The 16,622-nt window shown below is 50.1% G+C and overlaps 4 protein-coding genes across 4 annotated transcripts; all 4 read left to right on the top strand.

Moving 5' to 3' along the window:
* The first annotated feature begins 878 nt into the window (after positions 1 to 878).
* On the top strand, positions 879 to 4,402 carry TERG_01569 (uncharacterized protein). Its single transcript, XM_003236796.2, has 2 exons — positions 879 to 2,732; positions 2,796 to 4,402. The coding sequence occupies exons 1-2, from the start codon at positions 1,381 to 1,383 to the stop codon at positions 3,682 to 3,684; spliced, it is 2,241 nt and encodes a 746-aa protein (XP_003236844.1). The 5' UTR covers positions 879 to 1,380; the 3' UTR covers positions 3,685 to 4,402.
* A 600-nt stretch (positions 4,403 to 5,002) lies between these two features.
* TERG_01568 (ATP-dependent RNA helicase DED1) lies at positions 5,003 to 8,121 on the top strand (the record flags this gene model as incomplete). Its single annotated transcript, XM_003236795.2, has 3 exons — positions 5,003 to 5,229; positions 5,300 to 7,017; positions 7,077 to 8,121. The coding sequence occupies 3 exons, from the start codon at positions 5,003 to 5,005 to the stop codon at positions 7,166 to 7,168; spliced, it is 2,037 nt and encodes a 678-aa protein (XP_003236843.1). The 3' UTR covers positions 7,169 to 8,121.
* Positions 8,122 to 9,294: 1,173 nt separating this feature from the next.
* On the top strand, positions 9,295 to 13,478 carry TERG_01567 (uncharacterized protein; the record flags this gene model as incomplete). The annotated part of the gene is made up of 5 exons (XM_047747783.1): positions 9,295 to 10,399; positions 10,459 to 10,998; positions 11,057 to 11,107; positions 11,162 to 11,221; positions 11,287 to 13,478. The coding sequence occupies 5 exons, from the start codon at positions 9,295 to 9,297 to the stop codon at positions 12,921 to 12,923; spliced, it is 3,393 nt and encodes a 1,130-aa protein (XP_047603748.1). The 3' UTR covers positions 12,924 to 13,478.
* Positions 13,479 to 14,025: 547 nt separating this feature from the next.
* Positions 14,026 to 16,272, top strand: TERG_01566 (uncharacterized protein; the record flags this gene model as incomplete). Its single annotated transcript, XM_003236793.2, has 2 exons — positions 14,026 to 14,862; positions 14,932 to 16,272. The coding sequence occupies 2 exons, from the start codon at positions 14,026 to 14,028 to the stop codon at positions 15,253 to 15,255; spliced, it is 1,161 nt and encodes a 386-aa protein (XP_003236841.1). The 3' UTR covers positions 15,256 to 16,272.
* Positions 16,273 to 16,622: the final 350 nt, after the last annotated feature.

Genomic DNA, 16,622 nt, shown 5'->3' with positions numbered 1-16,622 from the left:
CAACGGTTGTGGAGCGAAAGAAACGCACCCTCAAAGGACGAAGCACGCTAAATCTCGCAACACCACACCACACCGCTATGGGCGATATAGTTACCCGATCATGGACTCAAAATAATAAAAAAATGACGGATGAACACCCGTTTGAAATCAGTTTGTGCTTTTTATTTTTCCTCGTTCGCTTGCTTGACCCCTGCGGGCGTTCGTTGGTGTACCTTCTCTGCCGACCCCTTTTTACGACGTCTGTATGGCTGGCTGAAAACGGAGTATCGCCCTGAGCGTCTGCAGTTGCCGCACCAACCTTTTCCACGATCTAGCTCGATGTCAGACTCGATCGAGTTTGAAGGGAGGAGCAGCAGGAGGGCGAACAAGAGACGAAAAAGCCAAAACGAAGATGTATCCAAACATCAATTTTTTGGAGGAAGGGATAAGCAAGACTGCGAAGGTCAATATTTGCTTTTTACGTCCATACGGACCCGTCTCTTCGCGCTATTTTCTGGTCAGAATGAAGATCGAGAGCTTGGCGGGCAATGGACGTGCAGCTAGCTGGCTGTTAGTCCAGAATTGGTCCTCTTCGTTGTTCGGGTCTGGATGGCAGCGACAACTCGACTCGAAGGGGACGACTCGCTCGATGCTTTGCTTGCTCTCTTTCTCTCGTCCCAACGTTCGACTATTTTCTCGGATCCCCTCCCCGGCTGTAACGGGAGACGAAGAGTGTGCTCCATAGCAAAGTTACTGGGGGGGGAGGGGAGGGAGGGGATATATTATGAACTAACGTCTCTTAAGTGCAACCCGGGTAGGCTGCTGGGGCGCATTTTGGGTTAATCCGTTCCCATTTTCTTTTTTAGACCTGCCTCTCTCTCTGACCCTCCTCCAATTTTATATCTCTTATTTGATTTTTCTTTATTTTTTCCTGGCTCCCTTTAAGCAGCCCTGGACCCGTCCCTCTGGACTGGCAGGACAGGGACTCCCAAAAAGGACACACAGAACAACATCAGATAAGAACAAAAGGGGAGACAGAAACACCTTCGTTACACATCGAAAGACAAGGTGTCGGAGAGAAGAATAATATAACACATTGCATGCAAGAAAAGATATGCGGATACCATGTTCTTCGCTGGTCTTGATCTATCCTTGTCTTGGCTGATACCGTGAACACATTCGAAGAACAAACTGTTACATTCCTGCAAGGAATCAATCTCGCTTTGCGTTAGAGAGGTAATTCTTTCATTTTATATCGTCCCCTTCCACAATGACCGAACAGGAAGAATCAGCAATTGATAACAAGAACTACGATCCTGATCGTATAGCTCCGCAATTGACCGATTCAATACAATACTTTTTATCCGAAGTTTCCCAACAGCCACTTCGATATTTACCGCCATGCCACCCAAGACGAAGAAGACGAAGCTCGCCGAACGCCGTGCTGCTGCCACAGCTGGTACGGTTGGGAAAGATGGGGCTGGCAATAACAAGAATGGAGATGTCTTCCACTTTGTGACCGTGAATCCCATATCAGAGGACCAGAAGCTGGAGAACAGGACCTTGATCCGTTCACATGCCAGTAAGTATATTTGGAGGCAGCATCGAGCTGTGCGAGCTGAAAATACTGGATCAGGAGGGGCGTCTACCAACGTTAGTATGAGCGGAAATGGGAACGGCTCCGGGTTAGCGGTTCGTCAGTATTCCGCTGCTGATGCTGGTAAGACGATGGCAGCGTCTCGACGTCGTGGACAGACATTAAAGACATGGTCCGCGGGCGTTAAAGAGGAGACTCCGCCGAGTAATTCTAGTACTCGAATGGCAATGGGCATGAGTGTGCATAGAGCTGTTGACATGAATGACAGTGTGCCCAGCATCGAGCCGGCTGTCGTAAACGGGAACTGGAACGATATACATACCAATGTTGATACAGGCTGTGACGACCAAGGCGAGGTAGACGCCGACGCAGACGGAGATGCGGAAGATGTCTCACGAGACAATAACAATATCCAGGCCAATGACAGTGTTGTTGTTGTCGACGAAGAGAGTAGCAACTCTGATGGCTCTCCTCCACCTACTGGCTGTCTTGCCATAGCACCACACATAAGGACCCCAGCTTCCAGCGTGGGCAGTAACAACGTCAACCGCCCATTCAACCAACTTATACACTGGCTTGAGAACCCTGGTCAGATATGTCCGTCGATACTAGACGAGGGAGCTATAGGCAGGCTCATGCGTTACGCTGCCTTTGATCTCTGGCCTGGCCTCGTCCTGGGCGCAGAGGGTCAGCGCTGGGGCCGCGAAGCTGCAGCCGGTGTGTGGCTACCTCGGGCAATGGCGAATCCAGCACTGTTCACCGCCTTCTTGTACGGAGCAGCCGGCCATATGCAAACCCGTCGCCGGCTGGATAGCGTACAGGTCTCCCCTCAGACAAGAGCCGAGAAGATGGAGCAAATCGTCTGTGAGACCGAGACAATCAAGCAGCTGAACAAGATGATGAAGGACCCTACCCAGGCGTTTTCCGACGAAGTTGTTCTCGCTGTCTTGTGCATGGCGTTCAACCGAATAGATTACTCTGGCTGGAAGCCCTCTGACCCATCTCCGAAAGCGCCCCTGAGGAACCTGCAGTGGTTGGATGTATATGGCGGGCTGTCATTGAATGACCATCATGTCAAGGGGCTAATGGCTATCATCGAGACGAGGGGAGGACTCAAGTCGATAAAGATGCCTGGTCTGGCCGAGACTTTATCTACGTATGTTTCAATGTCCTTTGGCCTTCTCTATGCGTGATATTCTTTATGCTAACCTATGTCTAGATCTGGAGTGATGCTGTCAACGAAATACCTGGCCAAACCCCGTCTACCCTTTGTGCCTATTTTCAAGGAGACAGCCATAGGTCAGACACCGAACTGGCCAACGCTGAACCCGACGCCTGGCACCAATGGTTCAGGCTACTCTGGAGGCTCCTCGGGCGAGTCGTCTTCAGCAATGACCACAACCCTACACTACCTCCTCAGCACTCGACCAATGCACAACTCCATCCCTACCAATCCCCTCTCTCCGATCCCACCCAACCTACAAGTCATCCTGCAGAACATGCGGGAATACAATATTGTAGTCGACCTACAGACCCAGGGCTTGCTACCGAACCTGGAACTGTCTGTTATTGCCGACCGCCGCAACTATATCCAATACAATCTGGTCTCCCTACCTGCTTCCTACGAATTTCCAGACAGCTACAACGCCATCTACCGCCTGTATGAACCCTGTCGCCTCGCAGCAATGGTCTACAGCATGCTAGTTATATTCCCATTACCTGCAGCCAACCGGCCATTCAAGCAGCTGGTAGCACAGCTTATACAATCCCTGATAACCGTAGACGGTGATGAGGGAAGCGGCTGGGCGGCTGAATCCGGCCAGTGGCCGTGGGAGTACGAACGAGAAGGCAGCCAGGACCTGACCCCCGAGGAAGAGGAGCGGGTGTCGTGTCTATACCTGTGGATCATCGTGATGGGCGGAATAGCGTCTCGAGGCATGGGGCCCAACAGCGAGTGGTTTGCTACCCGGTTCGAGCAGACACTGCAGATGAAGGGGATGTCGACGTGGGAAGAGGTGAAGCAGTGCGTGACCTCGATAATGTGGATGGACAGCGTCTGTGACTATGGCGGACTGGCCTTTTGGAGAGAGACTCGAGACGGCTTCTAGTTCCGTCTACCTGTCTGTCTGCTCTCCCGTCTCTTTATATATGCTCTTTGACTGCCGATTTATGCCCCTTTCTTGCGTATACCATCATGATTGGTGTTTGTTTCTCTTCCTGGTGTCTTGGAAGTATCTGTCTATAGGACTGGCGGTATATCTCTGCTTTAAATTTCTGCTCTTATCTTCTCTTATCCTCCTCTTCTTCTATCATCCCCTCTTCCCATGCCTATCCATATCAACGTCCCTTCTGCCCCTGACCCTGACTCCCTTATAGTTAGTCTGACAAGTCTTGCCACTGACACCTGTCACCCCCAGCCCCTGCCAACTCTACTATCCTGCTCCGCCTACCCACGCCTTCATTAACGTCATCGCCTTCACCACCATCAATATCATCATCAACATCTCCATCTTCTTATTCTTCTTCTTCTACCTCCATCTCTTGTCTTTTCGACTTCTTTTCGATTTCTTTTCTTCCCCCTTTTCTTCCTATAAAAAGCAACGTCGTGGGGGCCATGCTTAGTCATATGTAATGTCACGTTTACCATACGCGTGGGACCTTTTTGCTGCGTTGACCAACCAAATTTCTGTATATCTCAGCTTGTAAGCAGGAAACCGCTTAGTCATCACTGAAATCTCTTCTCTCTTTTTTTTTTCGCCTTCAACTTTTTTTTTCTTCATCTCAAAATCTTCAACTTCGACTTTTTCTTCTTCTTTCTCATCTGCTTTTTTTCTTCCTGGACTTCGTTGTGTTCTTTTTTTTCCTTTTCTTTCTCTTTAGCTTGTTAAATAGAGAGGAAAGAGAGAAGAGAAAGAAGATATAAATCATCAGTGAGGCTTGACAGGCTGTTTTCCTGCTCTTATCTATCTTAATTACACCGCCTCTGGCCCCAGTGTTATTTCTCTCCCAGCACAGAAAAACACACAACTGCAAAAAAGCACCACCTCCCACCAGCATCCAGCAACACACGCAGAGAAGAAAAAGACGAGAGCAACAGGATCAGAGAAAATCCTGTTCTTTCATCATATTCTGTGTTCTCGGCAGTGTGTCTTTTTGTTTTAGATAAAATCCCAGTTCTGTTTTTGCTTTCCTCAATTTTTTTTTTTTTTTTTTTTTTTTTTTTTTTTTTTTTTTTGACTCCCGTAACGACCCATCTACGATCCCTCCAGACGCGCGCCAGTAATCAGTGACCTGTTACTTCGAAGGATACCTTGAAGGATACTCGGTGAGTATTCCACCTGTCTCGTCTGTTCCGTGGTTTTACTATTATTTCCTGTCAAGAAGCGCCTGGCTAACCGTCTGTTCTGGTGGCTGTGAGCAGTTAATATGGCTGATAACCTGAAAATCGGAAACCTCTCCCTCAACGACTCCCAGCACGCGCCAAACCAGACCGGACGCTCCGCCTACATTCCTCCGCACCTCCGTGGTCAGGCTCGTCAGGCTGCCGCCGCTGAGTCTGCCGCTGGTCCCTCTGCCGTTGACGGCCCTGACGGCCCTGCTCCCGGTCAGAACGGCCGCCCTGCCGGCATGAACGCCAGCGCCTGGGCTCCAGGGTAGGTAACCTTCAAACAAAGACTCGGAAAAAAAATGACTGAATTCCTGCTAACTCGAGGGAAGAAATAGAGCCCCGAATAACGCACCTGGGTGGGGTGCTGGGGACTACGGTCCTCGTGGCGGTCCGGCCGTGAATGGTAATTCTGGCTGGGGTCAACCCGCCGGCTCCCGTCGTACTTTCGATCCACATGCTTACGGTCACCCAGGCCATCAAGGTCAACAGGGCGGAAACTACGGCGGCGGCGGCGCTGCCAGAGGCTCTGGTGATGGCCAGTGGCGTGATGGAAAGCACATTCCCGGTCCCTCGAACGCTCGTCTCGAACGCGAACTCTTCGGTGTCCCCAACGATCCCAGCAAGCAGCATACCGGTATCAACTTCGCCAACTACGATGATATCCCCGTCGAGGCTTCCGGCCAGAATGTCCCCGAGCCCGTTAGCACCTTCACCAACCCTCCTCTGGACGACCATTTGATCTCCAACATCAAACTCGCCTCCTACAAGGTGCCTACCCCGGTCCAGAAGTATTCCATCCCGATTGTCATGGGAGGCCGCGACTTGATGGCCTGTGCCCAGACTGGTTCCGGAAAGACTGGTGGTTTCTTGTTCCCAATCCTCTCTCAGGCATTCCAGAACGGACCCTCCCCGGCTCCCACTCAGCAAGGCGGTCAGTTCAGCTACGGCCGTCAGCGCAAGGCTTACCCTACCTCGCTCATCTTGGCTCCCACCCGTGAGCTTGTCTCTCAGATTTATGACGAGGCTAGGAAGTTTGCTTACCGCTCCTGGGTTCGCCCTTGTGTTGTCTACGGAGGAGCTGATATCGGCTCCCAGCTTCGCCAGATTGAGCGTGGTTGTGACCTTCTCGTTGCCACTCCCGGCCGTCTTGTCGATTTGATTGAGCGCGGCCGCATCTCGCTCTGCAACATCAAGTACCTTGTCCTTGATGAGGCTGATCGTATGCTTGACATGGGTTTCGAGCCTCAAATCCGCCGCATTGTCGAGGGTGAAGACATGCCCCCAGTTGCTGGCCGTCAGACCCTCATGTTCTCGGCCACTTTCCCACGCGACATCCAGATGCTCGCCCGTGATTTCTTGAAGGATTACGTCTTCCTTTCCGTCGGCCGTGTCGGTTCTACCTCCGAGAACATCACCCAGAAGGTCGAGTATGTTGAGGACAACGATAAACGCTCCGTCTTGCTCGATATTCTGCACACTCATGGCGCTGGGTTGACCCTCATTTTCGTCGAGACCAAGCGTATGGCTGATTCTCTGTCCGAATTCCTCATCAACCAGCACTTCCCAGCCACTGCCATTCACGGTGACCGCACTCAGCGAGAGCGTGAGCGTGCCCTTGAGTACTTCCGTAACGGTCGCTGCCCCATCCTGGTGGCTACCGCTGTTGCTGCCCGTGGACTCGACATTCCCAATGTCACTCATGTCGTCAACTATGATCTGCCCACCGACATTGACGACTATGTTCACCGTATCGGTCGTACCGGTCGTGCTGGAAACACCGGTATCTCTACTGCTTTCTTCAACCGTGGAAACCGCGGTGTTGTCCGTGACCTCATCGAGCTGCTCAAGGAGGCCCACCAGGAAGTCCCATCCTTCCTCGAGAACATTGCCCGCGAGGGCTCTGGATACGGCGGCCGTGGAGGTCGTGGCCGTGGCCGTGGCTCTGCCGGAGCCAACCGTGATATGCGTCGCATGGGTGGCGGAATGGGCGGTCCCCCTTCTTATGGCGGCGGTGGTAACTACGCTGCTCCCCAAAGCTACGGTGGCGGTGGTGGTAAGCATTCCTTCTCTCTTCTCCTTTGCTTGAATAACTGGTACTAATAGTGAGTATAGGAAACTATGGCGGTGGTCCATATGGTGGCGGCTACGGAGGTGGTGGCTACGGCAATCCATCCGGCCCAACTGGCCCATCTTCCTGGTGGTAAACTACTATCACTTATCGCTACCGTAGATGAAGCTAGCACTTGCTGACTTCCTTTACAATACCTGAACTTTTTTTATTGTTTCCTTTGCCTTTACCGTTTCAATTTCTCACGACTGAAAAGTGACGTTTCTGTTCTATCGAGAGGAACCAAAAAAAAAAAGGAGTGAAGAGGATAGGATATACCAAACACACCCACAAGATAAGGAGAGGAGGGAGCGGCTTTTTTTTACGATCTGCTACGAATTTCTCTTCCCCTTTTTTACCTATTGAAATCTTTGATATCCCTTCCTTTTCGTTTCTTTTTTAAATCTTCCCATCTTACCCATCTTCCCTTTGTTTTCAACTATTCAACCCGCATCGGCCTTTATACGCCACAAAACGAAACAAAAAAAAACCTTCAAAAAAACCAAGAAACAAGAAAACACCAAAATAATGCGGTTGTTATCGAGTTTTCCCGTCTTTTGCATCCATCAACACCTCCACAGAGACGCTCAATGGTCTGTCTGACTCGAAAGATGGGACTGCCTTGTTTTCCTTCTCTTCATCTTTTTCCTTGCTTCCTTCAAACGTCAACGCAATGGGCCCAGGAGAGTCGTCTATCTCTATCGAGCCTTTGCTCTTCTCTGCATTGTCTTATCTTGTTCTCAATTTTTCGTTTTCCCTATTCTTTTCTTTCCTTGCCGTCGTCCTTTTTTTTACCTCTTTCTCCGGCATACGAGGAAGAAAAAGGAAGAAGCCAAATAGGGGAAACCAAATTCTACCACCAAAAATCGGGAATCGGGGAAATCTGAATTTGCATGAAGATCATATAGACCAGCGTTGATTGTGGAGTGTTTTTTTTATCTGTTTCCTTTATGTCTTCTCATGTTTCTTACGATGCTCTCTGCTTTTCTTGATGGGTTTTTGTTTCTGCTTCTGCTTCTGTCTATGGCTTGTCTATGAGATACCCCCCAAAAAACCACCCACCCCCCCTTTCTACCTTTCATCGACCTCCCTTCTACTCCTCTTCATTTCTCGGTCATGATATCCCTTATTTCTTTCTTTCTTTCTTTTTTTTTTCATTCGTGTCTTTATCACAAGCCTGGCTCGACGACGGTGATGTTTGTTTCATACATGCCATTGTTGTCCCCCAGCCGGGAGCAGAAGTACGAAGCTATCAAATCTTCTCTTCATGTCTCTTCCTTATGCATGTCGCATTTCCCACGCTTCTAGAGACGATAGAGAGGGAAACAGAACGGAAAAGGGAGAAAAAAAACGCTTCTACATCTTCATCTTAGACAGGAGGGTTTTTTTCTTTTCGTCCTTTTCCTGGTTGTACTATTTTCATCCATGGCCGGCTATTGTGTTGACTGGCCGGTTGTCTTCCTCTCTCGTGAGGTGGGATCGGATGAGATGGAATAGAAAAAATAGCAGCAGATTCATATTCATTTCTTGCCTTCTCCGAGTAATCGTCATTGTATGTCTGTCGGCTCTTGTAGATATGTATATGTAATTTGGTAGATGGCTAGAGTGAAGTGGCCAGCGACTTGCCGCGTTTCAAGACACACTCGTCCCGTCATACAAGATATTTTCCTTTCTTTTCCCATTTTCCTGTGCAAAAACAGCTTCCTCGACAGCCTCCCTCCGTAAGCGACGGTCGAACGAGCCGGGAAATGGAGCTCTGGGGCAGCACAAATTGCGCCTATGCAGAGGGTGTGCAGCAGTACTCAACTCCACGCGTAATTTTGCTGGGCGTCCAAGTCACTCGCCATCGCCCGCAACACCAAAAAACCAGCCAACCTCCTGACATCCGCTCGCCTCTTCGCTAACAAAACTTCCGGCGCGCACCTTTTTTTATTTTTATTTTTTTTATTTTTTATTTTTCACTCCGTTTCTTCGCCGTCACTCTTCCATTCTCTGCTTCTCCAGCTCTCATCGCCGTCTCCTGCATCCTCGGCTCGACTGACTCGGCGCAGACTCAACAATGATCAGCTCTGCTTCCTGGTCTCGAGTCGTCTAGTCAGGTTTCGCCAGCTCTCCATTCTTCAGGCTCGCCTGCTCGCTCAACCCGCAGCGTTTCTTCTTCTACTTTGAATCTAGGCCGAGCTGAAAAAGAATCGACGCTGAGCCTGTCCGCCTGTAACGACCATGGCGAGTACCAGTTCGCCGTCTCGCCAGGGTAGCCCGGCTGCAGCTCCTGTCCCGGCGCCGGCTGCAGCAGCAATAACTCAACCTCGCCCTCTAGTGTCCCCTTCCCCAGCCCCGGAACAAACAGCAGCAGCAGCAGCATCAGACGGAGAGTCGCAGGCAGAGGCTCAAGCCACGTCAAAACCGGATACACAGGCACAGGCTGAGGAGCCGTCGACCGCGATGATGGAGGTGGGAACGGGTGCTGGCGATTCGCCGGATGATAGAGGCGCGTTCGAACCTGAAAAGGAGACTCATTTCGACAAGCCTGACGGAGGCTACTATGCGGGCTCGAGGAAGGATTTCCCGCTTCCCGCGTGTCGATACCCGTTGCCCAGAACGAGTCTGAAGCGTCTTTCGGAGCCAGAGCCCGGTACAAAGGGTGGCAGACAGAGACACTACACGGATGACCCCAACTACCCTCTTCAGGGCTTCTGGACAGAGGCCGGTACATGGCAGGACTGGCCGCCCAAGGGCAGTTCTCCTGATCCGGAGGAAAAGGAAAAGGAAAAGGAACAGGAACAGGATGGCCATGATAAACCAAAGGAGACAGATAATGCACGGGGCCAGGCCAATGGCAAGGAGAAAGAGAAGGAGAAGAAGGACAAGCTTGCTGAGTCGATGCCTACGAAGGGTGAAAGCACATTTTCTGCTGCAGAAGGTCGTGAGAAGCGAGATGCTAAGCCAGATGCTCCGAATAATACGTCGTCCACGACTTCTGCGCCTGCTAGTAGCCGTCGACAGACAAACGGGACCATTGGCAGTGTCTACTCTGGCAACAAGATTCGCCATCTCAAAAAAGATGATGGTATTCCGCTTTGGCGCAAGGATATCCAACATCTCTTCTTGCGCTTGGTCTTTGAAGATACTACGCCCGTGTTCACTCGACATTCAGACGGGAAGAGCGGATTGAGCTTTGCGGATATCTATATCGATGCCATGGCAAAGAGCAGCAAGACCAGCAAGGTGCTAAAGGATAAGCTAACCACCGATAAGCCTGCCGCAATCAACATGGCTATGGTCTGTCTGCTGGTTAATTTTGGGCGGATGAATACGACCCTTAACTGTGAGTACTCATATGTATACCAGACTAAACTCCCAAGTCCGTGCCTAACATTGCGATAGTCTTCCCTGAAATGCGTGCCCAGCTGCGAACATATCACTCTATCCCTTCGCTACAAGCCCACCAAGACTCGAGTGCGTACAAACAGCTTCAGGACGCACCGCGGCTTAAATCTATATTGAAGGGTGCATCGGAAGATGTTGAACAACCGAACACCCTTGACAAACTACGGGAGACTCCCGTTCCGCGGACTAACCCTGTCAACCTCATCTTCGTCCTGGCTCAGTATGCTCCTAAAGTATCAGAGATTCACTTCCACTCTCCCCACGACTTCTTCGACCTCGTCATGCGAGCTACCCTGAGCAGCAAGAGTCGAGCCAAGGCATTCCTCTGGCTGATGTGGTTTTATCTGGAGAGTGACTTTTCTGATGAAGCTGCTTTGAAGAACCCCTTTGGGCCTGGAACTGTTGGAGAGGGAACAGATGGCTCACCGTTAAAGATTCCTCAACTAGAAGAGTTGACAGAGGAAGAGGCTGATGCAGAGAATGTTGATACCCAAGATGAAATCCTATATGGAGAGGAAAAGCAAAAAGAACGCAAAAGTACGTTTTTCGCTACTTTATGATAAGCGGATGACAAATGATATTAATTGATACATAGGAATCCTTGATGATGACGAAGTTGTCTCTCGAAATAAGAGAGTGAAAAAGGGTGAGTTATACTTTTTCTTCGCTAGTGATCTATAACAGTGCTAAGATATTGTAGATAATACTATGAGTGATGACCAGATGTCGGGTGATATCCCTATGAGCGGTACTCCTGGCGGTAAGTGTAAATATACCGTCTTATGTTTATTTCGACAATCGCATCGAGGCTAACTCCAGTTCCAGGCCGGGACAAACAATCGACTTTCTTCACGCCTCTTAATCAGAGTAGGCGCCCGGGGGATGACGACGATGACGAGCTGCTTACCCCCATCCAGAATCTGAGGTCACGGAATAAACGCAAACGAGATTCGTCAACTACTCGTTCAGGTAATGCTGGGCGGACACGAATTGTGCTAAAGACTAAGATGGATCAGGCCGCCGACGGGTTGTCTCCCGCACCTCCTGGCTCAAGTCATCCGGTCCTCCACCAGTTTGCTCCCGGTTCTCCTGCTCTAGGACAGACACCATCATCTTCCCGTCGACCTCGACCGCTGACCCAACACCAGCTAGCTATCGAGCAAAACCGCCGGCAGCGAGTGGACTATATCCTTGCACAACGCCGCGCAGAAGAATATAGTAAAGCTCGCGAACGTAGGGAGCAGGGATCCCAGCTTTTTCATGCCGGCCAGCTGCTTCAGTGTCTACCGGTGGATTATGACACAGATGATGACCATTCCTGGGGCAAAGGTGGCCTGTGTTTGAACCCGGATGCGCAACAGGAAGATTTTGGAGAGGCAGGCAGCTTCTATTTCTCTGTATTGAAGAAGGTAGCTCGCCGCCTGCATCGATGGGATTGGCAATCTGTCGCTACGGAGGATAAGGATATTGGACCCAACGGATTGATGCATGAACATGCTCTCGATCTAGGAGATGCAAACGCCAACGGCGGCATGGGTGACGAAGAAGTTGAACCGTCCGGTCCTCCAGCCTCGAGCCGATCCAGAGGAGGCAGAAGAGACCGGAGATCAAACGCCAATAACGCAGATAAATTGTCTACACCGGATCCAAACCGACTGGCTGCCCCCCCTTCGACTGGTAAGAGACAATACATTCGCCGCAAGCCGTTACCGGAGCGCAAACCAGGTGACCCACCCAAGAGAGTTCGTCCAAGCAGATCGAAGGCAGCACTTGCAGCAAAAGCTGCTGCAAAGGCTGAGGCAGAAGCACAAAAGGCTCTAGCGCTCAAGCAGGATGCCAATGCAACTGGTACGAGTGTTGCTGGATCTGAACTGGGACTACCCAGCTCACCGGGCAGGGACGTACGCATGAAAGAAGCCGGGGAGAATGAGGACGAGAATGACAATGAGCAAGAACAGGAGCAAGAACAAGAGCAGGACCAGGACCAGGACCAAGACCCCGATCAAGATCCCGACGACGAGGGACTAGACGATATCGACAAGGACATTATAGGTGATGCCAGTGCCTACGGAGACGATGGCGATGAAGATGACGCAGAAGGCGAATCACGACTCTCCATGTCTCCTCTTCCAGACGCTGACGCCGACGCCGACGTCGACGCTGATGCAGACCTAGATCAGGAACCAGGTTCTGAAGCCGTGGCCGCCCCATCCGTCATACCTGATGATGCTTCTATTGCTGCTATGGCAGACGACAAGACCCTCCCTGCCTCCATCAACGGCCATGATGAGGATCATCAACACCTTGGCTCGGACGACTCAACAGAGGAGGACGTCACTGCCACGGCTCTAGCTGCCGCTGACTCGCCAGACACTACAAGCTATACGGAAGAGCCTGGCCACAGGCCTGATCAGGAGCAGAACATAGATGCGGATGGGGACGAGATTATGACCCAGGACTAGACATGGAACCTGAACGTTTAACACGGTACTTTTTGGAATCCGCACCTGGAATCAGAGCGAGAGGTCTTGTCTCTCCATTATTACCACTCTTTCTACCTTTTGTGCTATTTTCTTCTGTTTCTGACCCGGGTTTCGGAGGGTGATTGTACATTTATATTTATTTCTGTGGTATTATAGGGAGGGAGCAGGAGAAGTGACAGGCTTATGGGCATATCCAGATTTCATTTTTGACCACCGACGTTTATCGAGGAGTTTGTATCTACCTACCAATATATAATTCAAGATGTATACTATCTGGTCCCAGAAAATGCTCATCCACGATCCATCCAGGGGTACCAGCAGGGCCTCTTGTATCATCCCCCGCAGCCAAACCCCGTCTCTTGTCTCTCTGTGTGACGTCGTACATTGTCTTAAATGGCTGTATCAGAGATGTATAGCTCACCCCCTTATCCCGTAGACGAGAGAGGCCTGCTGATGAGGTATTCGTCTGTCGCCCCCGAGGCCACGGCATGACCAGCCTGCCATCCAACAGCCTGCAGCCACTTCAGCTCTGCCGGTGGCAACTATCTTCACGTCTTGCTCGGTGTTTTCATACTTTTATACAACGAAAGTTCAAGCAGTCCTTTTGGTGGCGCCAGAAAAAGGAGTAAAACATGTGACATCGGCAACTCTAGCTTTCTTCTTTGGAGCCAAAAAAAAAAAAAAAAAAAAAAAAAAAAAAAAAGCAACGGGAGGAAATAAAAACATCGGCGCAGGCAGCACGCAAGCTGATGTCTTCTTCTCTTCCCCAGCGATCTTTAGCTTCTTCTGCTCCTCCAGCTCCTTGTTGTATTCTCTTACACTCAATCTTTTTGCTGCTATCTCACGGTACGCTCTCCTGCTAACTTGGCTGACTAAGTGAGCTGCTGATCAGCTTCTTGCCCCTGGGCCGCACATGACTACAAAATTGCGGATACGGGGAACTCCTTCGTTGAGCCGTTGACACTTTTGCCGCCGTCAGCTCACGTTGGCTGAGTTGTTGTTTCTCTGGTATAAAAGAGGCCCTTGAGCTGCAGCTAACGTGTTTGTTGACAGAGCTGACACCAAACGAAACCGGGTTATAATGGAAAGCGAAGGTCGAGTGCTGCGGCCGCGGGCGAGAAAGCCCTTTGAGCTCCCCTCGGCTGATTCCACGGCTCCCCCGACCCCGACGCCAGAAGACGCCAACAAGGAGATATTTCCGGGAAATAGTAATGGCAACAACAACGGTAACGGCAGCTTGACTGCTGCGATGGACAAGGAGGGATTAGCGCCGTCCAGCCGAACAAAATCAGATATCAACTTGACCTCCTCTACACTGCTGGGAATCTACTCGCCTACTGCGTTCGACGGCGGCCGAGAAGATAGAGACATCCCCGGGACAACTCCGTGGGGAACTGGTGCGCAGACGCCTAATCTACGAGGGTCAGGCATATTTGAGAACGGCAATGGTGGAAAGGCAAGTGGAAACGGTGCTGTGAACGGGTTTTCCGAAGAGCAGAGGAAGAAGAAACTTCACAAGCAGGAGCAAGACCGACAACGGCAGAATGAAGTGCGTCGTAGGCAGCGCGGGCTTGTCCGTGGTTATTTGCTGCCTGCCTTGCAACAGAGCGGACTGCTCTTCCTGTTCGGTGTGACATTTGGTGTCATTATTATGCATCTACACGATAGTCCGCAGATGGCGGCCCTGTTGCCGCTGCACATCCCCGTGCGAGTGGAAATCATCAACTTTGGCTTAGAGTGGTGGCATTACCTAGTGTTCTGGGGAGTGGCCGGTGTTGCGCTGGGAAACCTGCTGCCTTGGTTCGATCTTATGTGGGAGGACGTTATGGGAGAGAACCCCGTCAAGGGAAGCAGTGAAGCTGGCTGGAACCCAATGGTGCGCAGCATCGGTGCCTTTGTAGGAGTTGCTTTCGCCATTGTAAGATTTATTCCCCCGCCCGTGAGAGAATATAAGCTCCTAAACTAATATGTGTTTGCTTGTTTCTAGCGAAAACTACCATGGCAGTCATCGACTCAGGTCTGTTTGACACTTGCGCTTGTGAACCCGTTCCTCTGGTACCTTATCGACCGCTCCAAGTCTGGCTTCGTACTCTCTACGGCAATCGGACTGATAGGCATGATGGCCCTACTGGAGATGAACCCCGACATAATCTTTTCCCCCAGCAACGCCACCGATGCCGTAGATGAGACTGTATTCGGAATAGCTGGCCTGACTCTCTCACAGGGCCAGCTCGCAGTCGGAACATGGATTGCCAGCGTCCTCTTCTGCAGCTGTGTTTGCTTCGGCAACATTGGGCGCAAACTCGCATAGTGAGAGACAATGATTGTCTCGCTTTACTTCTGTTTCGAACACAGCAACAACGAAACGACCTTCTGGCTTTTTCAAGGGAAATAAAGGAAGCGCATGACGTTAATGGATACCCTCTTGTTTAGCAATGATTTTCTTCTCTCTCTCTCGCTTTTTTTTTCTACTCAGGACGTGGCTTGTATGGAAACGGAAATGAAGTGGTGAAACGGCCGGTTAATTGTATAAACAAGGTAGAATCGATATGTAATTCTGTAATAAATAACCCCCGAAATCTCCTCACTCTCAATTATGTCAAATAACTTCCTCGTAAAAGGGCCGAAACTGTAGGTTCAATCATTGCAATCCCATCCATGAAACGGATGGCACTGCACCCAAGACCGAATCTTGCTTCCTTCTCCATTCCCAAGAAACATAGGTCATGTAACTTGAACGTCCTGGCATCATGAATCCCCGAAAGAACTTTTGCAGAACATTTTGATGGAATGTGATTTATTTGCGTTGTTCATGGAGAGAAAAAGAAGAGAAGAAAAGAAGAAGAAAAAGTTGAAGTCGAGATTTTATGCGTAAATTTTGGTCACGTGGGTGATATTTGTTTAGTGTGGGAGGTGGATGGAAGATAGCGGAGCAGAAGTCCATTATACATAATACGTATTGGTGTACCTACTCGGTATGTTCGAGGTTGATGTTGGTGCTATATTTATGATTATTTTGTCAGTGCTCAATTGCAGTCGATTACTGCAAATAAGCTGTAGCTACTATTTAACTAAAGCTGTGGGCGTTGAAGTAGTTAGATCTGATACTCGGTTGCCTGTATCTTCATCAATTGATACACTAAGTAATTAACTAGTGAGTGCCCACAGACTATTTAGATATTTATTCGAGTGCAATAGGCCAATTTAAGAATATTAAGGGCAGAATATCAGATATCACTCTGCTACCTCTCTGCTTCGTGGTAATCAACTAGTTATCAACACTCATCGAGACGAGTCAGCCCAGCTTTCCTCTTGCTTCAGCCTCACCACCACCACCACCACCACCATCACTACTTATCATCCACCTCTGCTATTCACCTCATTCTCCCTGCCAAACTCCTTCACTATCACCTTCACATCTTCATCTTCACCTGCCTGCTTACTAAAGTGATCACGTGATTACTCCTGAAAAGGCAAGGTTGTTTATTCCAATCGACTTCTCGACCTTCTCCTTTGACTTCCTCTTTGCCTCTCAATCAACCGCTTGCGATCCTCAGACACAAACATCCTCCCAGCGAGAGCTCTCTCTTCTACTCGCCTCTCTTTGCTTCCACCTCTGCTCTTCTCTCCTTCAGCCTGTTCTTTTTCATTCCCTCTCACTCTCCTTTTTCTCCCCTA

This window comes from Trichophyton rubrum (assembly GCF_000151425.1).
Source record: "Trichophyton rubrum CBS 118892 genomic scaffold supercont2.2, whole genome shotgun sequence".
NCBI lineage: Eukaryota > Fungi > Ascomycota > Eurotiomycetes > Onygenales > Arthrodermataceae > Trichophyton > Trichophyton rubrum.
Note: the sequence above shows the minus strand (reverse complement) of the source record. Positions and strands in the feature narration are given on the sequence as shown.